Source organism: Durio zibethinus, chromosome 17 (assembly GCF_047325235.1).
Source record: "Durio zibethinus cultivar Kanyao isolate XHJ-2024 chromosome 17, ASM4732523v1, whole genome shotgun sequence".
Lineage (NCBI taxonomy): Eukaryota > Viridiplantae > Streptophyta > Magnoliopsida > Malvales > Malvaceae > Durio > Durio zibethinus.
Genome location: NC_143178.1, coordinates 24,920,420 through 24,944,110, shown reverse-complemented (window position 1 = coordinate 24,944,110; position 23,691 = coordinate 24,920,420). Strand labels below are relative to the sequence as shown.

Sequence of the window (23,691 nt, the reverse complement as noted above, 5' to 3'; positions counted from 1 at the left end):
AGCCAAACAACGAGACAATCTGCAAATGGCCTTGGCTGAGATGGTTAATTGTTCTGTTCAAGCAGTCTTTGGCTGTTCAACACATTGGATTGAGATTTGTCAGTTTTTTTAGTTTGGTTGTGATTTTGAAGAACTCAAGTTCTGACTCTTTTCTTTTTAATGTTTTGCCAGCTTGCATCACAGCTTTAATGATGTAAACTAGACAATTAGTCATTACATATCTAATCAACTTTAACAAATTTGTCTCAGCTTTTGCCCTCCAATATTTTTCCTTTTAGGAACGCCCACTTTTTCATTTTGCATCCAAGCTTGGATCCTTGAATACCACAGCAAAATAAGTGCCGCAGACACCGGAAAACGAACACCATCTCCCACAAGCATCTTGGACTTTTTGTGGAAAAAGTGTTTCTCCTACACTATCCATTTAATGGAAACATTTTCTTCATTCTGAATTTCATATAGTTTGTGAAATTGATTTAAAGTTGTACTTGACATATTTGCTAGTCAAAATGCAAAGCCTTATTTCATACAATAGCGAAAGTTTCAATGTAGGGATAAGCGTCATCACATTCAAACGTTGTACAACCCTCGGTGATCCCAAACTGATGGGTGAGAATTGAAATGAGTCATCTCTGGATTTGCCTATATAAGTGCATTACTCGATACTTCAAAACCACCTAGAAAAGTCTTTTTCCATCTCATAAACATCAAACTGCCTGGTGCTATGCTAGCCAGGCGGCCTCCAAGCTCTTCAAAGTATCCGCACTTGGCCTCTTGGTTCCAATCATCAGGAATTTCTGGCATTAGAATCTCTTGAAATCTTTCTTGATCAACATCAAAACATAGCAAAGCTCCGGAGTTGGTCATCCAATGAATGGAACCACAACGATAGACTTGTTCACTGTAATTAACTTTGGGAATTTCATTAGAGAAACTCCAAAGTTGAGTTTCAGATGAGTATATTTCCAACTGATAAAGATGAGATGTTTTTGAACTCCTAACAAAAACAACTATGTAATGGAGCGATTTTGAAGGATCATAAGCTAAAATAACACCAAAAATAGAGTTCGGAATTCTGTTACCAGGCTTGGGAAGGGTAGTGTATTGGTTGGTTGCGGGATTGTATAAGTAGTAGTTGCGGCTGTTGCTGCTGCACAACATGAAGCCATTGCAAGATTGTAAAATCCTGATGCCTGCTGAGTCGTCAACAAAGTGACAGATAAGAAATGGACCGCGGACCGGCTTTCCATCTAGCCAGAGTAAGTAATATTTGGGCTTGTTTGAAGAAGGTGAAATCCGCAAGAAGAGGGCAGAGGGAAATTTTGAGCTCACATTAAGGCAACGAGAGAAGTAGAGGCTAGAAATCAGAGAAAGCAAGTGTTTTTGACATGTTTCTGAATCTCAGGAGAGTTTTTCCCGAAGATGAACAAGAATGTTAATGAGAATAATATCTTCGGAAGATCGTTTCTTTTATATGCTGTCTCTGGCTTGGATTCTTGTGGGGTTGTTTAGAAAATTAATAATACGAGAAAAGCCATTGGAAGTTGTTCTGCAATTGCCAAGCAATTCTTACGTGGAAGATCACATAGAACCTTGGCATGCCTTAAAAAAAAAAAAAGCCTCACCATTCACAGCATCAGCATCTTTAATCCTTTGACCAGGAGATTCTTACATGAAAAACCGGCATAAATTTCAGCAAGCGAGTTAAAATGAAAATGGGTAAACTTCCATGAGTTTCATTTGGCTCAATGGAGGCCCTTTTGATTCAACAAATTTTCTTTGATAGCTAGGCACCCATCTGCCTCATTACCAATGTTTTCTCTGGCTAGAAATTTTGGACTCAAATCTTCTCTAATATTTGACTAATTAAAGTATTGCTTTGCAATATTTGGCCCCTGGTCTGGCCTGGTTTCAAGGGAAACCTTGTTAAATTGTCTCAGAACATGTTTAGCACTTTCATGTCAATATACCTGAACAACATAGACAATCAAATATTGTCTATATTTTACTAATCAAACGCCAATTACTGGTTACATTTTCCCAAATATGGAGCCAAACCAAACACAAGAAAAAATTGTAGCAGAAAAAAATAATTGGACTCCAAAATTTTCCAACATAGATAATCAGACGCTAGCAAAGCTCTTAATGAATCGATAAGCATCAAAACATTGAAGTTCAAATGAAATATAACCCCCAACTCTAGTACGACGTGGAGCAAAATCATAAAGCTTTTTAAAACTACTGTCCTTGAAATTATACCTTATGGCTTTGTTAGGTAAGTGCAGCACCAAAAATGTGTCCTCATCAGTTTCTTCATGAACAATACAGAGTATTGAAAATGCATAAGAATGCAAGCCTATTGGATCAACATAGCCCCTAGCCATCTCAGGAAATGCTGCTGCAATGGGATTAAGATCAACTTTGTACTTCACCAACCAACCAGAGTAGTCTCTCTTCATCTCATACACGTCAAACTGCAAATTATCGGAACCATAAACTTCAACAAGATATAAATGACCTCCAGATTCTCCAAAATATCTATGTACCAGCACATCTTCATTGACAGAGGGCATTGGCATATCTCTGATTTGCTCTTCTTCGACACCAAAGTATAGTGAATCTCCCCAGTCACTTAGCCAGTGAATAGCACTATTCCAGAAAACACCATTTTTGAATTGCACATTACTTGGTGCTATGAAAGTACAACCTGAAGGCCTCCAGCCTGTTGTCGGCACGTAAATCTCTATCTGATAATGATATGGCAAATCAGCATCACAATTCCTAATGCTAATTACTTTGTAATGAGGTGACTTTGAAGGATCAAAAGCTAAACTGACACCAAAAATATTCCTTGAAGACCTGCCACGTGGTCCAGGACCTAGTCCTGGAAGTACTGTGTATTGCTTTGTAGTAGGATTGTAAATGTAATAGTTTGTCTCTGGATGATCAGCACGAATGCTACAGCACAACATCAGGCCGTTACAAGATTGCAAGATTCTGATCCCTGATGGATCATCAACAAAAGTGAGGGACCGAAAGGGAGCACGAGAAGGATTGGAACTAAGATTGATGAAGTCATATTCTGCTTTAGTTTTGCCTGAAAGACGGTGCACAAAGAGACCTGAGATGGTTCTGGAATTGTGTTTAGGAGAAAACCTGGGATGGGTAACGAGAGAAAGCCAGTGTTTTGATACGATCTTGAATTTGAGGAGGGATTTTAGAGGTAGGAAAAGAAGGATTAGAGTTAATATGTCATCATTACTGGCTATCATATCAGCTGATGATGATGACAATGATAAAATTTGATAAGAATTTGAAGAGGCTGGCCTGGTTCTCTTGGTGGAATGCATTTTGGTTTGAGAAATTGAGATGGCTGTCTTGTGCTTCGTTTCTGTTTGGACTTGTTCTAACATGTACATATATATACACATATATTATATATATAGAGGTTCAGCTTCTTTTGTTTCAGTTCTTTCTAGGAAGATTGCAGAGTAAGACAGCTGCAGATGATTCCCAACCACTCTTTATCATTCAACTTTTTTCATACAAAATTCAAAGACTTGCCTGCTCTTTTTCATGCCAAACAAACTGTTGAACTCTCAAGATTTCCCACTTTTCCAATGAGTGACAAGCAGCTTTGACTTTGGCTACAACAATACAAAAAAAAAAAAAAACCGAATTTTATCATTTTATTTAAATAAATAAGCAAATAAACCTTTAAATTTTAATTCGTATTCAAACAAGTCTTTAATCTTTAATTTGTATTCAAATCAGCCATTAATCTTTAATTTTTACCTAAAACCCTTTAACATAAATAAAATTTTCATTTGAAATAAAATACTTATTTGAATATAAATCAAATAATAAGAATTTATTTGATTATAATAAAACTATAGGAACATATTTAATGGCTTTTTTAGTATTCTTGTCTTTTATTTTGTACCGTCCTTTGCAAACCTTTAAACCAAAGGACAATGTAACAGTATAAACAGGCTTAGCAGATCAATAAATTGTAGCTATTGGTATCTTCAATGAGCTTCATGTTGAATAATTAAAGAAATGGAAATGCATTTGTGCTGTTAGATGATACCTATTACCTAAGCAAATAAAACAAGTCACTCCCTGAGAAAAGCAGCAACCAAGATCATTGACAAAGCAGGCTACAATAACTTGAGAAAAGCATCTTTCACTCCATGTTATCTAACAAGGATATAGATTCTGATCAGTAGCCAACAATGAATACTTTAAGCACTTCCATTGATAAAGCAAGATGTGTTGAGGCAGTTGCCAATAAAATGCAGGAATTATCTAGGGAGGGCAAGGTCATACCTGCAGGTGAATAAGCCATTTTTAAGCATAAGAGGAACTTCTTAAGTTGGGTTTTTTTTTTTTTTATCGTTTCCATTACCATTACTGGTAAGAGAAAGCTAACAAAAGGAGCCAACTCAAGTGGCAAGATGATTCGGCGTTTCTGTTTCATCACAATTGCTAACAAGACTTTTCTTCCTTTGCATCCCTCACATCCCCTCCTATCAGCATCCTCCAGATATGATAACCTTTGAAGCTCTTGTCACCTGCTACAGTGTTGTACTAGCTTCTCAGATCAAAAAAGCAAGAATTCCATTTTTTTTATTTGACCCACAGACAAATATCTGCTACATTTTGGCATAGAAAAAATAATTAGTATTAAATACAAACTGTATTACAATCATACTTTGCTGCATAATTTGCAATCAATGCTACAAATGAATACATCAATTTCTTGCTCCATCAACTTCTTCCAATATGAAATAAATAAAAGCTGGCAAAATAGTTACTTTAATTGTGATAGCAAGCCATTTACAAGCATAGATTAGCATGAGCCACCATTATTTCTTTCTTCTAATTTTTTTTCCCTCTCTTTTCCTCACTTTTGCCTAAGATAAAAGCAACTCTTGGAAACTTGAATCCTCACTTCAGCTTCTTCCCTCTTTCTACCTTTTCAATGAATCAGGTGAGCTATTCTCCAATGAGGTGAACATAAAGTTCCCAGAAAACATGGCTTCTTTATCTGCATATCAAATGCCAAAATTTAGGTTAGTGTAAGACATTGGATAAAAAATCTCTACTGGGCCTTTTTCAAAGATCAGAAACCCCAAGTCCCCAATAAATAACCAAAACAATCATGAGTTAGTTGGATTGACAAAACATAGCCTACCGGTTAATGAGAGGCAACTGACTTCACGACGAACATACCTTGCCATTGCCTGCAGACAAAAGTGTAAAAGCTCAGTCATGCTATGCGTTCAACTCGACACAAACTTATGGTTGTTCATACTGTTTTTCATGTTATGATCATAGTGACTCTTCTCCAACATGTCAAAATATGGATATATTGTCATTTCAAAAAGGAACTAAAGAAAGTACTTCAGAAGTAAAATGAACCAACAGCACATCCTACATGGCTGTTAATTACAATGGCAAAAGAAAAGATGAGAACATGCCTGGACTGTACGCAATGCAGCAGCATCTAGCTTGGACGTACCATCATCAGAAAAGACATTCCTGCAAAATGTCAAACCAATGTTGAACATGAGGAGCAAATGCATTGTCCAAGATATTTCCCAATCGGTGATGCAAGTAAGATTGGGTTAGATAAAGCTTTGACAGGTAGAGAACAGCTACAACTTTATAGCACCAGCCAAACTAACCCAGGAGACCAAGATTAATTCTTACATCACAATTTCATTGCCATCAAACAAAGTTTTAGCTACAGGCCACCAAGTTCCAATATAAAAAATTACATCCCACTAGTATAATTCTAAATAGTATGCATAACAATTATTAAATAAAATTGACCATCCATGCATGGACATACAATTAGTAAGACGAGTTGCATTGAGGACTACCATGAGAAATTTTAAAAAAACTGCCTGGATCAAGTTCTGATGAAGATCTTACCTCCATATAACGTCTGTTAGCTCCTCCTGTGTAGCCTCTGGAAGCAAGGCAGCATCATAAGCAACGATATTTCCATAGAATATCTTCTCCAATTCTTTCATCCATTTCGTCAAAAGTAAGTTAACCTGTCATTTCAATAATAATAATACCATCCGCAAAGGACTATTCAAACCAAAGAAATACATTTGCATTCTCATCTACAAACTAATAAAGCTTCAAATGATATCATCATCAATAGCATCGTATCTAAATTGAAATAATTCTTATGCAGATGACATACCCCAGCTTTAGACACTCGAAGCTCAACATCATGATTGTAGATCTCATAAACGTACTGTCCTAATTCAACACCGTCTTTTCCTTCAGCTTTCAGGCGGCGTAAGCAGAGCCACATATGAAGGACAAGCAGGGAAAATGTCATTTTGAAGGTCTTCTCCAAATTAAATACTGCAAAACAAAGATATGGGTTTTAATTTACATCAATCACGAAACCAATTCTATTATGACAGTCAATAAAGAAAATCACGAAACTCAACAAAAGCTCATACAAAAAGCAGACACTGACAGACCTTCATATATGGCAGGTTTATCAACTTGAGAAAGTATACGCCTATATATCACATTTGCCCCTCGAATGGACTTGCTTTGTTTACTATAGAACAGCATCATCTTGAGAATCATACGCTTGATGCCCTCATACTTTGGGTCTTCCACTCTGAGGGGAGAGTCTGGGGCCAAGGCCAATGAACAAGGCTTAGACCAAAACATTTTATCCAAATTTACCTGTTAAAAAAAAACCACCCACACCATCAGCGACCCAAAAACAAGAATTTGGAGACTCATATTCGTATAAACTCGAATTGGGTAGTTCTTCAAGAAACTAAATTACCCTCGATTTGGCAGGGAAAGATTTGTTGAGGGAATCAGCTGAAGCAAGCGCCACAGCTGCATAGCTTTGGCAACGAATCATACTAAAATCCTTCCCCAATTCTATGGAGTTGAGTGAGCGTAGCTTTGAGAGATGCGTTAAAGCTCTGCTCCATCGAGGTAACATCTTTTTCTTTTCAGACCAATGGAGCTGTTGCTTCAGCTCTCAAAGCCCTAAACCCTTCCCAAGTCAACGACACTTGAAAAGTCGGTAAATCTTGCGGTGCATAACGATCTCAATGCCAGCCCGATTTATCCACGTCGCCAATAAAAAATGGGCCCAACCCGAAAGTTTATTTTCAATCTTGGGTCTATTTCAGAAATAAAACCTAAAAGCCAATAAAAACCTATGGGCTATCCCAATCAGGCCATGAAAAATCGAAATTTATTTCCAATTTTGGGTCTATTTCAGAAACAAAACCTAAAAGCCCATAAAAAATAATGGGTCATATCCGATCTGGCCATGAATAATCGAAGTTTATTTCTAATTTTGGTCCTATTTTTGAAACAAAACCTAAAAGCCCATAAAAATCAATGGGTCATATTCGATCCGGCCATGAAAAATCGAAGTTTATTTCCAATTTGGGCTATTCTGAAATAAAACCTAGAAGCCCATAAAAATCAACGGGTCATATTGGATCCGGCCATGAAAATTTGAAGTTTTTTTCCAATTTTGGACCTATTTCTAAAAAACCCTAAAAGCCCATTAAAAAATCAATGGGTCATATCCGATCCAACCATGAAAAACCGAAATTTTGTACTCAATTTGGGGCCTATTTCTGAAATAAAACCAAAAGCCCATGAAAAATCAATGGGTTATATCCGATCATGCCATGTAATACTGAAGTTTATATTCAATTTTGGGCCTATTTATGAAATAAAACCTAAAAGCCATAAAAATCAATGGATCATATCCGATTAGGCCATGAAAACCAAAGTTTATATGAATTTTGGGCCTATTCTAAAATAAAACATAAAAGCCCAAGAAAAATATTGGGTCATCAGCATGCCGTGAAAAACCAAAGTCTATTTCTAATTTTGGGCCTACTCTGAATCAAAACAAAAAAGCCCATGAAAAACCAATGGGTCATATCCGATCCGGCCATCCAGGACCCGAGCCGGCCTTCCATTTTCCAATTTTCAAGGAAAAAAAATGTTATACCCTTTTTTCACAGTCAAAAAGCCTGTCTTCTTGTCTGTAATGAAACAAAACTGAAAAGTGAAATCCACTTCAAAATTTAAACTACCTTCACTCTTCCAACCAAATTTTCACTCTTTTTTTTTTTTTTCAAATGGAAAAAACAACGAAGCTGAGATTTTGTCGGCATTGAATTTGATCTTTTCAAATCTGTGAGAAATCTTTAGACTTGTTTTCTTAGAAGAAAAGGGAAATGGAGTTCACCGAAGCTTATAAACAAACGGGTCCCTGCTGTTTTTCTCCGAATGCTCGTTACATCGCGGTTGCCGTTGATTACCGTCTCGTGATTCGTGATACACTCTCCTTCAAGGTACTTTTTTTCGCTTCCAATTCAAACATTTTTCGTTTCTTTTTGGATTTGTTTTGATTTTCCTGTGTTGAATGAATTGTAAACGAAGATTCAAATTTTAGTTTCTGATTAGATCTTTTTGTATTTAATTAAACTACATTTATTAAGAATTGATAAAGTTGCTTTACCAAAGCAATCAGATTTATGCATTAATGTTTTCCTGTTTGATTTGTATAGTTTCATTCTTTTAGATCAAGCAAAAAGGTGTGTCTTATGTTTTGTTTTTCTGGAGAATGGTAAAGAGTTTGATGTATTCTTTAAAATCCCAAACTTTTTTAGTAAAATTTTATCTTTTCCCATTGAAACACTCTTGCAAATCGATCTTCTATCTTTGGGCTCATGTCTTTGATTAGGAATTTATTGAAGCATTAGAAAATCAATGGATGGGGATGAGCTTTATGGAAAGGTCATTTTTGAGGTTCACAGCATGCATTTCTTGTGTTTCTAAATGGTAAAATTTTAATTTGGTTTAAATTGGTGCAGGTTGTGCAGTTGTTTTCTTGCTTGGATAAGATAAGCTATATTGAATGGGCACTTGATTCCGAATACATTCTTTGTGGTCTTTATAAAAGACCGATGATACAGGCATGGTCACTCACCCAACCTGAATGGACATGCAAAATTGATGAAGGTCCCGCTGGTATTGCTTATGCAAGATGGAGCCCAGACAGTCGTCACATACTGACCACCTCGGAGTTTCAGCTGCGATTAACGGTTTGGTCTTTAGTGAACACTGCTTGTGTTCATGTACAATGGCCAAAGCATGCTTCCAAGGGAGTTTCATTTACCCAAGATGGAAAGTTTGCTGCAATTTGCACAAGGCGTGATTGTAAGGACTACATAAATCTGCTGCCTTGCCACTCTTGGGAGATAATGGGTGTTTTTGCTGTTGACACGTTGGATTTGGCTGATATTCAATGGTCACCGGATGACAGTGCAATAGTGATATGGGATTCTCCTCTTGAATACAAAGTATGTGAACTTATGATTCCCTTTGTCTGTCATCAAATGGCCGTGTTTTTTTAACAAATTAATATACCATGTATATATTGGAAGAACTCAATTTCCTGTTCTTTTACCCCTTTTTTACTTAAATTGTCTGTATCAAGCTTAGCACAGAGTGAAGGGAATCACAAGAAAAAGAGTAAGATAAACTACAAGTTTCTTTTGAATGGTAGGTTTTTCTATTTTGCTGGTGGAAATGGTTTCTTACTTTAAGATATTGCCATATCAGAACTAAAATGGTCCTGACAGTTGTGTCTAATTAGCCGTCTATCACCACATAGTTATGTTTATGGTTTTACCCATGTATAAGCATGTGTTTACTTTTGTTTACTTTACTTTTTTGGTTCAAGTGATATAGTCAGATGTTAAAGAGCTTGTGGTTCCTTATGCAATTTGATACAGGTTCTAATATATTCTCCAGATGGAAGGTGTCTCTTTAAGTATCAAGCATATGAAAGTGGATTGGGAGTAAAAAGTGTTTCATGGTCTCCCTGTGGCCAGTTTCTTGCCGTGGGTAGTTATGATCAGATGCTGCGAGTTCTAAATCACCTTACTTGGAAAACTTTTGCTGAGTTTATGCACCTATCAACTGTCCGTGTTCCTTGTTGTGCTGCAGTTTTTAAGGTAAGTCGTTTTCCTTGTTATTTTTTTGCATTGCTTCTTGTTATGATATGATTCAATCTGTCAGAAGCATCTATTAAGTTTGTTTCTTATATTGCCAGGAGGTGGATGAACCGCTGCAACTTGATATGTCTGAATTATGTTTGGACGATGATTTTATGAGAGGCTCTGGTAAGAATGATTAGGAATTATATCTCTGATTAATGATTTTTGTTTTTTATTTGATGTAATGATTGATACTTGTGCTCAACTTGTAGGACCTGACTGCTTTGTGCTTTTGTATTCAATTTATTAGGCTCAAATGCTTTTGCATGCATGTCTTTTCCAGTCCTTACTCAATATGCAAATTTCAGCCTTTCATATTTAATTGGGTTCATATTTACTGCTAGCAGATGCTCCAGAAGGACACTTCAAAGTTAGATATGAGGTTGTAGAAGTAGCCATTACTTTGCCTTTCCAGAAGCCTCCGGCAGACAAACCTAACCCTAAACAAGGAATTGGTAAGTCAGCATCCATGTTTACCAAACTGATGTAGATTGATTCAAAGTTTTGTGTGTTCCATACCATATATTGAAGTGGCACAATATCTGAGTGCAAAGAATGCAGAATGCTGTACTTATAATATTGACGTGCTGCTCTTGCAGTACCATTAAGTCCAGCTGGTTCTGATTTTTATCTGATAAATCCTGTTGAAGTCGGAAATAATCTATCTCCTTTTTATGTTACCTCTAACACTGGATGAATCAATCTTTTAGATGAATGACCGTAGTGATGGTCATCAACTAGCATGGCCATTGCCATGGCCATATTAGGGCTGTTAGAAGATGTATTCTTAGCGGACATGATGATTGGTTTCAAGTTATTTTTCTTGGGATCAATCATGCTTATTGACACTCACCAGTTTAGGGTTGTACTAAGCTACTCAACAAACTAATTAGAATAAGTTGACCAAATTAACTTTAATTTTCCTCCCTTTAATGCTGTCACCAACCAAATGAATTTCTTTTCTAGGCCTTCTTTCATGGAGCAATGATAGCCAGTATATTTGTACCCGCAATGATAGCATGCCGACTGCTCTCTGGATCTGGGACATACGCCATTTAGAGTTAGCTGCCATCTTGGTGCAAAAGGATCCTATTCGTGCAGCAGCTTGGGATCCAATATGCACTCGCCTTGTTCTTTGCACTGGAAGCTCTCATTTGTATATGTGGACCCCTTCTGGTGCATACTGTGTAAGTAATCCACTACCGCAATTTTCTATAACTGATTTGAAATGGAATTCAGATGGGAGCTGTCTTCTACTCAAAGACAAGGAGTCATTCTGCTGTGCTGCTGTGCCTCTACTGCCGGAATCTAGTGACTATAGCTCAGATGACTGAAGCAATTTTCTCTATCAATTTGGCTTGTTACTTAGAGAAACATAAAATGTATAAATAGGCAACTTTAGTGTTTTTCTATCAGCCCCTATTTCACTCACTCACTCTCACTGTTGTAATATGTTCTTGTGCATTTGAGACTTCAATGACAGTTTTATCAAGTTATGAAAATCCTTGTATCGTGGCATTTTTTTCCCATTTTGTTCATTGTTGTAGGAAAAGAAGGAAACTTGTAAACAGATACCAGATTCAAGTATAGCATATGCTCGATTTGCTGCAGGAAATGTGTTCACCACTTAAGACGACAATATCTTTCAAATGTGTGTTTGTTTTATTTTTGAATTCTTTATTATCTTATCACTTCTTTGTTTCAACCTACCTATAAATTACCAGGAAGAGCTTTTCGGCTGACTGTGTCAAGGACGAAGATAGAAGGAATGTCAATAAAAAAAATTACAGATATTAAAATTTGAAGTTCATACTTGCATCGACTTTGATTCGTATGGGATAATATTCATCTGTAAAAACTGTAAATCACCATCAAAACAGATTTAAAAAACCCTATGTAATTCTCATAATCTTGTCTATAAAATGGTCACAAATCATAGTACAAAAAGCCTATTATGAGGTCATCACATTGATCATATATCAAACTTGAGCAATATTTTCCTTCTCCTATTTTGTGAATTACTGAAGTAACCCATTCCCACAAGGCAATTATGGTAAAGTTTAAATCAACCTTTTAATTGTAAGGCTAAACTAGTAAGGCTGATAAACATTTTTGTTATTCACATGGAAAGTGTACAAAACTGTTTAACCTTTGCTGAATCTCTAGAGAAAGTATGGAAGTTTCAACATCTGCCATCACCTGAATTCTAACTCAAAGCAACTTTCAACCTCATTGAGCTCGATTAGTCCCTATAAAACTAACGTTTTTGTCACTAAGAAAGGCATGTTTAACCTTTTGACGCAACACAATGGACTTGGCAGTGTTACTAAACTCTCTAAAATTTTCCAACACACAGATGTGAAAACACCACAAAGCTATTGTTAGTGCTAAAAGAATCAAAGAAGCAAATTCAGGGGCAGAAGAAAAGAAAGAAAAAAAGAAAACCCACCATGCAGTCTAGAACACCAAGCACTGATGACCTATCTTGACCTGATTTGCGACCGTCAAAGAAAAAAGTAGTAACAGAGGCAGAAACAGCTTGTTTACAAGTGACTTTTTTTTCCTTTTTTGTTGTCTTTAACTGATGTTTTTACTTTTTAACTGCCACAGGGTTTTACCCCATATATGTTAAGCTCCTAAGTTTCGAAGAATCTTTCTTTGCACCAATCTTCTGCTGCCTTGAAGGTACATTCATTGCTTCTTTATATGTAAACTTTGATATTTTTTCTTTCTGCACTGGGGTTATTGACTTTTTGGAGAATTGACTTCCCGGGTGTCTGGGAATTGACAAAATGATGCTTGTTTGATTGAATGTTGATTAAATTTGAGGAGTCTTTATTAATGGGGTTCTGTAGTTTTGAGGTGGGGGAAAATGAAGCTTGTTTGATTAGATGTTTTTTTACTCAAATTCAAGATTGATCATCATGTTCATTGTGTATTTTATAGTTCTTGGGAAAATGCAATTGTTTGTAATATGTAACTTGAAATTTGAGGTTTTTCTTTATTGGGTCTGTAGTTTTTCTGTTTATTGAAATTCTTTTTTGGATTTTTAATTTGAAAGATTACTTGTGTTCAAGCTAGTTTTTTTTTTTTTTTTTTTTTCTTGAGAATTTGGAGTTTTTATTGAGTGATCACTGTGATTTTGTCATATTACTTCTTCCTTTGCAGAGCTCAAAAACTTGTAGGATATGAGTAGGAGAGTGAGGCAGAAATGTTCACATAGTAAGGAAAAAGATCAGACAAATATTAGTTCGGAGACCCTGGATAGTGGATGTTTGAATTGTGCTACTATTTGTGCAGTTGATTGGACAACCTTGCCTGATGATACAGTTATTCAACTCTTTTCTTATTTAAATTATCGAGATCGAGCTAGTTTGGCATCAACTTGTCGAGCATTTAGGCTCTTAGGTTCTTTGCCCTGCTTATGGGGCTCATTGGACCTCCGTTCTCACAAATTTGACACTGCAGCTGCAATCTCACTCTCCTCACGATGCAAGAATCTCCAGAGACTTAAATTTCATGCAGCAGGCTCAGCAGATGCAATTGTTAGTCTCCAAGCGAGGGCACTTCGAGAAATAAGTGGTGATTTCTGTCGGGACATTACTGATGCCGCACTTTCAGTGATAGCAGCAAGACATGAGATGCTTGAGAGTGTCCATCTTGGTCCAGATGCTTGCGAGCGAATCAGCAGTGATGCAATCAAAGCACTTGCATATTGCTGCCCAAGGTTGAGGAGGCTTTGGATGTCAGGTATTAGAGAAGTTAATGGAGATGCCATAAATGCTTTGGCTAAGCACTGTAGGCAGTTAAAGGATGTTGGGCTTGTGGAATCTGACAACATTGATGAAGTGGCTCTTGGAAACTTAAGTTCCATTAAATTTTTATCAGTTGCTGGGACTAGAAACCTTAAATGGGGGTCTGTGGCACAAGTTTGGAGTAGATTGCCTCACTTGGCGGGATTAGATGTTTCTAGAACTGATGTAAATCTTAGTGCTGTTATGAGATTTTTGTCATCATCCCAAAATTTGAAAGTATTGCTCGCCTTAAATTGTCCAGTTTTTGAGGGTGAAGTTGACAGGAACACAATGCATTATCAAAAAGGCAGAATATTGCTTACTTTTTTTGGTGACATGTTCAAGGGAGTCGCTTCACTATTCGATGACAATTCCAAAAATGTTAGTGATGTGTTGCAGTACTGCAGGAAATTAAAGAGTAGAGATAAAAACTTGGATGAGATTGTTGTTTGGATTGAATGGGTCATTTCGCATTCACTTTTGCGTATAGCAGAAAACAACCTGAAAGAGTTTGATGAATTTTGGCTCACACAAGGGGCAGCAGTATTGCTCAGTTTATTGCAGAGTTCACAGGAGGAAGTTCAAGAAAGAGCAGCTACTGCTGTTGCAACCTTTGTAGTCGTTGATGATGAAAATGCTACTGTTGATTGCCAGAGAGCTGAGGCAATTTTACGCGGAGATGGAATACGGCTGCTTTTGAACCTTGCAAGATCTTGCCAGGAGGGGCTTCAGTCTGAAGCAGCTAAAGTGTGGATTGTCTCCTTTAAGAGAATATATTAAATAACAGTCCTATTCATGTTCAAATTAAAAAAAGCCTTCTTTATAATTTCTCAAAATATAAGCAATTTTAGAAGTCACTACAACTGAAGTCAAAACGTTAAACTTCAAAATTTTGTTTTAGAAGCTGTGTTCTCATCTAATACTCCACTTTGTTTTATGAGTTGCTTGGAAAGAAACTGGACACAAGCCTATTTTATTGTTGGGATGCAGGGTATAGCAAACTTGTCCATAGATTCAAAAGTTGCAAAAGCCATTGCTGAAAATGGAGGAATCAATATCCTTGCCAATTTAGCAAAATCAATGAACAGATTAGTAGCAGAAGAGGCTGCTGGAGGGCTGTGGAATCTTTCTGTTGGGGATGAGCATAAGGTTTTGAAAACTGAAGAATTTTATTGAGGGTATCTTCAAAATTGCTATCTTTACTCAAAACTGTTCCTTTTTCAGGGTGCCATTGCAGAAGCAGGTGGTATAAATGCTTTAGTTGACCTTTTATTCAAATGGCCTTCCAGCACTGATGGACTTCTTGTATGTATCTCTTAACTTTTCCTTCCCACACATATTTGTAATCTTGTTGGAGATAAATTGTGAGCCTTTGCTAAATGAGAGGAACGTGCAACTGGAGCACTGGCAAATTTGGGAGCCGATGAGAAATGTAGCATGGAGGTGGCTATGGCTGGTGGCATCCTTGCTTTGGTGATGCTTGCTCGAACTTGCAAAGTTGAAGGAGTGCAAGAGCAGGTATTTTGGGTTTACTTTTTATGTAAATTAGGAAATGACAATAATCATTTCGGTGATGATGATGGTTCTGTTACTTTTTTATTAATCAGTATAATTTGTTAATGATAATAAATAGATAGCTTCTTTGAGAAGATTTTGGATCTGCATTACTGAGAACTATAAGATGATTAAAGAATTGACCAAAACTATTCATGTCTTCCATACTAAGTTGATGTAGTGCCTGAATAACTTAGAACTGAGGCTCTCAAGTGCAGATTACCTTTGCATTTAGCATGCAATATGTATCTAATATTCTCTCAGAAAGTATAAAGACTATAGCTTCCTCTACGCTATAATTATCCAACATGATATGGAGCAATGTGTTATGTAAAGGAAATTTTTATCAGGTATTTTAATTACAAGACAAGGAAAATTGTCATATTCAATTTTTAAATTATCATGCTGTCCCTGGTTGATTGGTTGTGATTGAAAATTTGTTTAGCATCCTTTGTTAAGTAACAATCTCTACCTTCTTGTTGGTGATGGGCAGTCTTAAGTGGAAATAACCCTACTCCTACTAGTCTCTTTGTCCGCTGGCAATTTTCCTCTAGTTTATTTGAAGTGTAAGCATGAAGCTTTTATCTAACATTAGTTGATCTCACCAGGAGAAGGATAGTGGAAAAAGAATTTGCTGTTTGTTTTATGTAGTAAATTATTAGTGGTTTCTTTTTCTGAAATATGTAAAATATGTGTGCACTTGGGATGTCTTGCATGTTGAAGACTTGGTCCTGAACCTCATTCAGTTGCTTTCAACTTTCATCATAAATTGAGTGTATATTGTTTAAGAAGCTCAGTTGAATTATACATTTCTACATACACAATTGTTATAGCAGATGGTCTTAACTTTTCTGGCTAAATAAGATTTTCTTCTCCTCTAGGCTGCTCGTGCCTTGGCTAATTTGGCTGCTCATGGGGATAGCAACAGCAATAATGCTGCTATTGGGCAAGAGGCAGGCGCACTGGAAGCATTGGTGCAACTTACTTATTCTCAAAATGAAGGCGTAAGGTAATCTGTTTTACTTCATATTACCTCGTTTAATAATAGCCACATCTAGAATGAAACTAAAGTAGATGACAGTATATCTCATATGTCTCATACATTTATTACTGCTTACTTTGACTTTTGGGATTTCACTGCAAATTTTCCAGAGAGTGTAATTGGATCTATTAAGCTATGTCCAGACTCATAAGCCCATCTTTGGAATTGCCATTTTATTTACTCATATCTAATCAAAAGCAGGCAGGAAGCGGCTGGTGCTTTGTGGAATTTGTCATTTGATGACAAAAATCGAGAAATAATTTCAGCAGCTGGTGGCATTGAGGCACTGGTACGGTGAATTGCATGTTAAGTCTTATTATTTCATGTTTTCAAGTAATTATTATTCTGCTTTATTTTACATCTGATGGATCAAATATGCAATTATCTCAAGTTTTGCATTACTAGTTGGAGAACTTTAAATGGTTCTACAATTTTTCTTAGCTTGGTCTTAATTTGATCATACCCCTGGCTATAACTATGCCCTTGGTCTATGACTATTTGGAGGTCTTTACCATATTTCACTACAGAACCTAAACCAATCACTTTAATAGCACTTATTGTGCATTCTATTCCCCCTTTCATTCTTTAGTTGATTGAAAGCAGCATGGACTTTTTAATTTATCTTGATGGTAAAGTAATTGTGGCTATGTTCAGGAGTTCTTTGTAGTTCTATTAAACTGATGATACATTAGAGTGTTATCAGGCTTCCAGGATAGAACAAAAACTGAGGGTTTCAGTTTAATAAGGCGATGAAATCAAGATCTGCTTAGATGTTCATAAACCACTTTGATTGTGCTTTTCGGTTCATGAGTGGTAATTTTGATGTGAACCAATGGTTTATTGAAGGTTTTTTCTATAAATCAACTAAAGCTATGTAAAAATCGGTGAACATCATTGTGTCTGATGTCAAAATTGGAAGGAAACAGAATTCCTAAGGATGATTTTGTTTGATATTGTGAGCAATTCATGTTGATGAAGGTCTCTGTGTTGATGATTCTGTTAGTGTTATCAACTGCCTCTTATACAAACTCTGAAGAAGAACAAACTTTATGATCCCACAGGCTTGAACTGATAACCTAACCTCGGTAGTGGCTTCACACAAAGATATATTATTTGGCTATCAACTTCCTTGCAGGTTGTTGAAATTTTATTCTGATTTTGCATGATTAGGTTGCCCTGGCTCAATCTAGCTCCAGTGCCTCCCAAGGTCTTCAAGAAAGAGCTGCAGGTGCTCTTTGGGGATTGTCAGTATCAGAGACTAACAGGTTTTCAAGGAAATTTCTTTTCTGTAATTGCTCAATGTTTCACTTATGCAACAATATTTGTAGAACAAGTTCTTAGGTGAAATAAGTTCTTTGCTTTGGTACAGTGTAAATTTTATCAAGATAGTTTCATGTAACCAAATGCAAGTGATGATGGCCTTGTCCATGCTATTTTGTTTATAGTGTGAAGCATTTATTACATATGCGTAAACCTTAAACTCTACACTTAATTCATCTTCACTGTTCCATGTCTGAACAGAATGTTGATCCACAACTGTTTAGGCTTCAGTTGTGTAATATTATGTCAAACTGAAAGACTCAAATCTCTTTTTTCTTTTTGAATTTTTTTTTGTTATAAATGGCTTTTGACATATATTATTAATTTTTCTTAAAGGATGTATCTCTTAGCAATTTATGATACATCTTGATGTATTTTCTATTAATATAGCATTGCTATTGGAAGACAAGGTGGTATAGCTCCCCTTATTGCATTGGCACGCTCAGATATCGAAGTAAGTTTTTCACTCCTGGCTTACTCAAATGAGTCGTTACTCTCAAAATTAGTTTAAGATGTCATTCTTTACGTTCACTGTGATTGCAAGCGTTTTGTCAATACTCTATATACTGTCAGCATTAATGCATTAGTCCTAATTTCTAAGAATTTAAAGTTAATTTAAATGGTCAGTTTATATCATTGTTAGGCTTTGCCCACCATGGGGATTTTAGAGAATAAAACCTTCTTTTGGGGAATTCAAGCTGAAAATTTACTTTGAAATAAATGATATGAATATTTAATCACAGTGTATATTAAAATACAACAATTCTTAAGACTGGACCTGCAATTTAGACAACAAATCTTTTCAATTTTTTTGTGTGATGTGAATGAATATGAAATCTCAGTGGCATTCTTAAGAGTGGACCTTTAGTAGAAAATAAATATAACAATTCCCATCAGAAATGATGTGTTAATAATGCATCTTTGTTAACAAAGTTCAACATGCATTCCTCTGGACTGATAATTTGGTAATTCATAAGTTGTCTAACTCAACTGCAAATTGAGGTCTTGGTATTTGTTTGATTTTCAGGATGTCCATGAGACTGCTGCTGGAGCACTCTGGAATTTGGCTTTTTATCGTGATAATGCTCTCCGTATAGTACTAGATGATGGAGTTCAACCCCTTGTTCATCTATGCTCTTCATCGATCTCAAAAATGGCACGTTTTATGGCTGCATTAGCCTTGGTTTACATGTTTGATGGGAGGTATGTCAAACTATTTCTGAAAGTTATCGTGGATAGGCAGCCACACATATGGAGGCACATTTATTTGTTGCAAAACCATCTCTTAAGGAAACCTTTTGAGACTGCTTTGAAGAGAATCAAATAAGAAGAGAAAAGAATCATATTTAAACTTTGGTAAATAGGTGGCATTGACTGGAAGAAAAATTGTTATAAAATTTACTTTTGAGGTGTAACTCTTGGCTCATCTATTTACAGAATAGATGCAGATGTTCCAGTGGGGCCTTTGCCTTCATCACAGGGCAGTCCAAAGACTCCAAACATAGATGGGATTGGAAGGATGGCCTTGAAACATGTTGAAGAATTTGTGATCTCATTTTATGATCCACAAACCTTTTATGCTGCTGCTGCATCATTAGTCCCCACAGCTTTGGCACAGATAGCAGAAGCCATAAGAATACCAGAAGCAGGGCATCTAAGATGCAGGTTTGGTTTTTTGGCTGCAGTATTTTATATTCTAAAGATGAAACTGGCAATTTCATATCTATTTATGGCAGTAAAGATTTAAGAAGTAACGGCTCGTATTTGTACAAATTGCATTTTGGATTAATCTATTTAATTTGTTAACCAAGTCTCTAACACCATTCCACAATCCACAGTACTTGTAGAGAACATGATATTTGCATCCACTTGCCACTTCCTGTGGTCTCTGTCTGCCTTTTTGCCATTCTCTCCCTCTTCTCCATCTCTTGATAGTCAAAGAAAACCAACACATAGGGAAGACAATGGTCTGACAAATCAATTTCTGACAGGGTGGTCGCCTGTGGATTTTATAAACTACTCTAAGACCTCAGACTTTGTTGATGTGAGACTTATGTTGCCCCGTACATATGCTGGAAACACTGATGTTTCTACCTGTAACTAATGACTACTACACCAGGCTTTTTGATGAAACATCCATGGCCAAACATTGTGTTTTATCAGCTCTGATCTCTTGAATCCGCAAGTTTTACATCTAGCATTTTATGCATCTCTTGCTACACTTCAAACTTTATAGTAAAACTAATAATCCACAGACCACCCCAAACCTTTTGTAGTAAATGTTATTTCTGTAGGTGAGACCTACATATTTCAACCTTGTTCTTTCCTTTTGTTTGAAACAATGTCTACTACAAACATTTTTTAGGAAATGCTTTTAGCAAGCCAACAGTTAGACAGTAACACCTATTCTTGTAATTGGTGCATGGCAATTGGCAAGTTTTGAGTTGATCATACATTTATAGCCATTGAACTTCTGCATGAATAATGAGTTAAAATAAATAAATAAAGGGAAAAAGAAGAGTAAGGAGTCAAATAGGGGAGGCTGTGGAGATGGCACATTTGCAAGGCTTTAAGTTTTTGGCTTGGAAAAAGGAATCAACGGGAGAAAAAAGTATATGACAGCGAAAAGGCTGTCAGTCATACACCAGTTTTGTCTTGATCCTCCTTATATGGCATGCTTACTCGTACAGCTGTGGTCAGTATGGTTGCAAATACCAAAGAGCTGTTTGAGGAGTTCCAGAAACCTCCATCTCTAAGCATTGGATTCATGGTGCTAAATTGTTGAAGCTGTTATAAATATTAGCATGCATTTCCACTTGCATGTTCATAAATACGAGTGAGATTTGCATCGCAAAGTTAGTTAACATTCCTCTAATGTGTGATAGTATGTTATGTCTTTTGCAGGATGATTTTAATACCTGCAACCCTTTTCGCAGTAAATGAAATTTTCACGAGTTTCATTTTCACAGTTCTTACCTTCAGTATCGTCTCAGCATTCTAATAAGTTTCATTTCTTCTTCCTTTATTTGTCTCTCCAGTGCAACTGAGATTGACAGATTTGTCAGAATGCTAAGGGATCCTTCTTCTATACTAAAGTCCTGTTCTGCATTTGCTCTTCTGCAAGTAAGCGCCTGTTATCCCTTGCCTATTTATTAAAAATGTTTATATCTGTTTAATTTTTATCAACAGCTAATGAATTTTTGCCCTGCAGTTTACCATGCCTGGAGGACGGCATGCAATGCACCATTCAGGCCTCCTTCGAAATGCATGTGCACCAAGGGTCTTACGTGCTGCTGCTGCTGCATCAACAGCCCCTATTCAAGCCAAAATTTTTGCAAAAATTGTGCTTCGAAACCTTGAGCACCACCATGAAGTCTCAAGATAGTTCTGATGATCGTTTCTGCTGAACTCTGCACTTATAGATTGTCGTCCCCCAAGAAGTACAATCTTCTCTAGAGTTGAACCAGGTGGGCTGGAGCAGGCTACCTCATCCCCGACAACCTGTCTTTTATGGTTGTGTTAGTCACTAAGGTTCAAAACTAGTCACCCTCCATACCTCCTGGATCACTTGTGTAAGTAAATAAAAGGGAGGTCTCCATTACACTGATATTAATGAGGTGTAACAAAATAGGAAGGATTTTTTCATTTCCCTTTAATAACCCTTCACCCTTTCTGTTTCTTCCTAAAAACATCAAACGCTAAATAACACAATCACAAGGGATCATCCTTTTAATATATATACATATAGTTTGTGGTGTTTTTTCATCATTGGATTTAGATACATGTATTTTGTAGTTAGTATCTAATCAATTCGCCCTGCTTTTCGGTTTCCAATTTGCTTCAATTTTTTAAGAGTTTTTATTTAAAGCGATTTTGACAAAAACGTTTTAAATAATTTTTTTAGTTACTTATAAGATTTAAAAGATAAAATATTAAAAAATTAAAATAATTCAATCAGTTAAAACATATAAATATTAGTTATGAGGTCGTAGGTTCAATTTTTTTTTTTAGCTCTTCGATGTTTATAAAGAACATTATTTAAAGCGTTTTTGATAAAAAAAAATCATCTTAAATAATTCATTTCATTACTTATAAGATTTAAGAGATAAAATATACAAAATATTTCATTACTTATAAGATTTAAGCTTCACTATTTTTTAAGGATATTATTTAAAGCATTTTTAATAAAAAAATATTGTCTTAAATAATCCATTTTATTACTTATAAGATTTAAAAAATAAAATATAAAAAAATATTTCATTATTTATAAGATTTAAGAGATAAAATATTAAAAAATTAAAGTAGCTCGATTGCTTAAAACATATACTTATTAAGCATAAGGTCATCAATTCAACTTTACCCTCTCTAACGCTTAATTTTTAGAGTTCCTATAAGATTTTTTTTTAAGATTATTTAAGACGTTTCTTTTAAGAATTATTTATAAGATTTTTTTTAAGATTATTTAAAACATTTTTTGTTAGAAAATATCTAGATCAATTTTTTATATGATTATTTAAGGTATTTTTTGTCAAAAAATACCTTAAATAATCTCATTCAATTTTTTATAAAAAATTATTTATGATATTTTTTTATCAAAAATACATTAAATAATTTTATAAAAAATTAATAAGATTATTTAAGGTATTTTTCATGCCAAGCGCCATTAATTATAATATAAAAAAATTTTAACAATAAAAATTTATAATTGACTTATAGTCACTTTCAGACATATTTTTTAAAATAGTAACGATGATTTCATAATTTTTTATTAATATCAAATTTAAAAATAATGTAACTTTTTCCTTCAAAATTTTACAACACCATAAAAAGAGGTTAATTTATGATTCTAAAATTTTGAATACCATTAAAAATCTATCTCTTTCTTTTAAAATATAATTATATTAAACTAAATGTTAAAATTAAATACTCACAAAAAAATTCTTTTAAAAATATATATAAATTCTCTTAAACTAATCGTCTCATAATAAGTTCACGTAGCTTTTATAAACTGACTTAAAGGATTTGAAGTTTAATCCAAATGTTTTCTCCCTTTTTTTTTTTAACTTGAATTCACATTAAATTATTTTTTCCTTAATTTCTTGTGCTGCAATGTCCCTTGTATTAAAAAAAAGCTCTAAAATAATATATGGAAAAAAAAATAAAAGAGAGAAAAAAGGTTTGTGGTTGAATGGAAAATGCTCATGAAAAACACCAATTACACAAAAAAAAAATCCTTAACCCTAAAAATGACAATAAATTAGGTTAAATAGTCGGGCTCTGTAATAAGTTTTTTCCACAATTTTTTTTGTTAGTCAGTTGAATGTCTTTTCCAGTTGGCTAATAAATACTTGAATATTTTTCCAAATATTATGTGAAAGATGATTTGTGGACCTTGTTTTTCTATTCAAGGCAATGATCTTGTGGTTGTCCTAGTGAAGGAAATTGTATGGATATGGCAAATTTACATGTTTAACCTTTTTTTTTTTTTTATCAAAATTTAGTGACTTGTTGACAGAAAAAGAAAGGTAAAAAAGTGTGTTCCATGGAAGCTCACCACATTTAATATTGACTATGGAGTTTGCTTTCGCTTTATTTAAGTATGCCAATTACAAAGAATAAGTTTGGTTTCCTTTAAAAAGAAAAACAAATTCCTCAACAAAAAGCTTATTTCATATAAAATTTATGTTGCAAAATTATTTATTCTTAAAATCTTGTTAATTCACATTTGTTGCAATAATTTTTTTAAAGACAAAACTATACTCCAATGCTATCAAAACACTTGAAACTTCATTGTCCAATAACTTTATGCTTTGAGATTTTTTTTATTTTTTTTAATTTTAGTTGAATTTAAATTCAAATTTTAAATTTTTAAAATTAATTATAATATTATTGAGGG

The 23,691-nt window shown here is 35.1% G+C and overlaps 4 protein-coding genes and 1 pseudogene across 4 annotated transcripts; 2 read left to right on the top strand and 3 right to left on the bottom strand.

Moving 5' to 3' along the window:
- Nucleotides 1–231: 231 nt before the first annotated feature.
- Nucleotides 232–1,981, bottom strand: LOC111275293 (F-box protein At5g07610-like; annotated as a pseudogene).
- Nucleotides 1,981–4,652, bottom strand: LOC111289994 (F-box protein At5g07610-like). Its single transcript, XM_089746744.1, has 3 exons — nt 4,330–4,652; nt 4,098–4,200; nt 1,981–3,647 (listed from the first exon to the last, which is right to left on the bottom strand). Exon 3 carries the CDS (start codon nt 3,429–3,431, stop codon nt 2,124–2,126), a length of 1,308 nt encoding a protein of 435 aa, XP_089602870.1. The 5' UTR covers nt 3,432–3,647; nt 4,098–4,200; nt 4,330–4,652; the 3' UTR covers nt 1,981–2,123.
- An 8-nt stretch (nt 4,653–4,660) lies between these two features.
- Nucleotides 4,661–7,074, bottom strand: LOC111289983 (ubiquinol-cytochrome C chaperone family protein). Its single transcript, XM_022881368.2, has 7 exons — nt 6,830–7,074; nt 6,510–6,723; nt 6,221–6,387; nt 5,941–6,065; nt 5,484–5,544; nt 5,198–5,246; nt 4,661–5,050 (listed from the first exon to the last, which is right to left on the bottom strand). The coding sequence occupies exons 1-7, from the start codon at nt 6,992–6,994 to the stop codon at nt 4,974–4,976; spliced, it is 858 nt and encodes a 285-aa protein (XP_022737103.2). The 5' UTR covers nt 6,995–7,074; the 3' UTR covers nt 4,661–4,973.
- Nucleotides 7,075–8,040: 966 nt separating this feature from the next.
- Nucleotides 8,041–11,612, top strand: LOC111285629 (Transducin/WD40 repeat-like superfamily protein). The gene is made up of 6 exons (XM_089746743.1): nt 8,041–8,375; nt 8,898–9,386; nt 9,822–10,043; nt 10,142–10,211; nt 10,433–10,540; nt 11,052–11,612. The coding sequence occupies exons 1-6, from the start codon at nt 8,259–8,261 to the stop codon at nt 11,417–11,419; spliced, it is 1,374 nt and encodes a 457-aa protein (XP_089602869.1). The 5' UTR covers nt 8,041–8,258; the 3' UTR covers nt 11,420–11,612.
- Nucleotides 11,613–12,206: 594 nt separating this feature from the next.
- Nucleotides 12,207–21,560, top strand: LOC111285609 (protein ARABIDILLO 1-like). Its single transcript, XM_022875139.2, has 14 exons — nt 12,207–12,601; nt 12,696–12,770; nt 13,254–14,626; nt 14,870–15,028; nt 15,104–15,184; nt 15,266–15,397; nt 16,315–16,442; nt 16,677–16,764; nt 17,646–17,740; nt 18,186–18,249; nt 18,823–18,998; nt 19,233–19,460; nt 20,834–20,918; nt 21,007–21,560. Exons 3-14 carry the CDS (start codon nt 13,274–13,276, stop codon nt 21,178–21,180), a joined length of 2,763 nt encoding a protein of 920 aa, XP_022730874.2. The 5' UTR covers nt 12,207–12,601; nt 12,696–12,770; nt 13,254–13,273; the 3' UTR covers nt 21,181–21,560.
- The last annotated feature ends 2,131 nt before the right edge of the window (nt 21,561–23,691 follow it).

What these genes read in the sequence shown, in the direction of transcription:
- LOC111289994 (XM_089746744.1), bottom strand. Translation starts at nt 3,431, where the DNA reads ATGTGTATATATATGTACATGTTAGAACAAGTCCAAACAGAAACGAAG.
- LOC111289983 (XM_022881368.2), bottom strand. Translation starts at nt 6,994, where the DNA reads ATGTTACCTCGATGGAGCAGAGCTTTAACGCATCTCTCAAAGCTACGC. An exon ending in TAAACCTGCCATATATGAAG is followed by an intron (nt 6,388 to 6,509) that starts GTCTGTCAGTGT and finishes TTTGTTTTGCAG; the next exon opens with TATTTAATTTGGAGAAGACC. An exon ending in TTCGAGTGTCTAAAGCTGGG is followed by an intron (nt 6,066 to 6,220) that starts GTATGTCATCTG and finishes TTGAAATGACAG; the next exon opens with GTTAACTTACTTTTGACGAA.
- LOC111285629 (XM_089746743.1), top strand. Translation starts at nt 8,259, where the DNA reads ATGGAGTTCACCGAAGCTTATAAACAAACGGGTCCCTGCTGTTTTTCT. An exon ending in GTGATACACTCTCCTTCAAG is followed by an intron (nt 8,376 to 8,897) that starts GTACTTTTTTTC and finishes AAATTGGTGCAG; the next exon opens with GTTGTGCAGTTGTTTTCTTG. An exon ending in GTTGTGCTGCAGTTTTTAAG is followed by an intron (nt 10,044 to 10,141) that starts GTAAGTCGTTTT and finishes TTATATTGCCAG; the next exon opens with GAGGTGGATGAACCGCTGCA.
- LOC111285609 (XM_022875139.2), top strand. Translation starts at nt 13,274, where the DNA reads ATGAGTAGGAGAGTGAGGCAGAAATGTTCACATAGTAAGGAAAAAGAT. An exon ending in TCTCAAAATGAAGGCGTAAG is followed by an intron (nt 16,443 to 16,676) that starts GTAATCTGTTTT and finishes AATCAAAAGCAG; the next exon opens with GCAGGAAGCGGCTGGTGCTT. An exon ending in CTGCATTTGCTCTTCTGCAA is followed by an intron (nt 20,919 to 21,006) that starts GTAAGCGCCTGT and finishes TTTGCCCTGCAG; the next exon opens with TTTACCATGCCTGGAGGACG.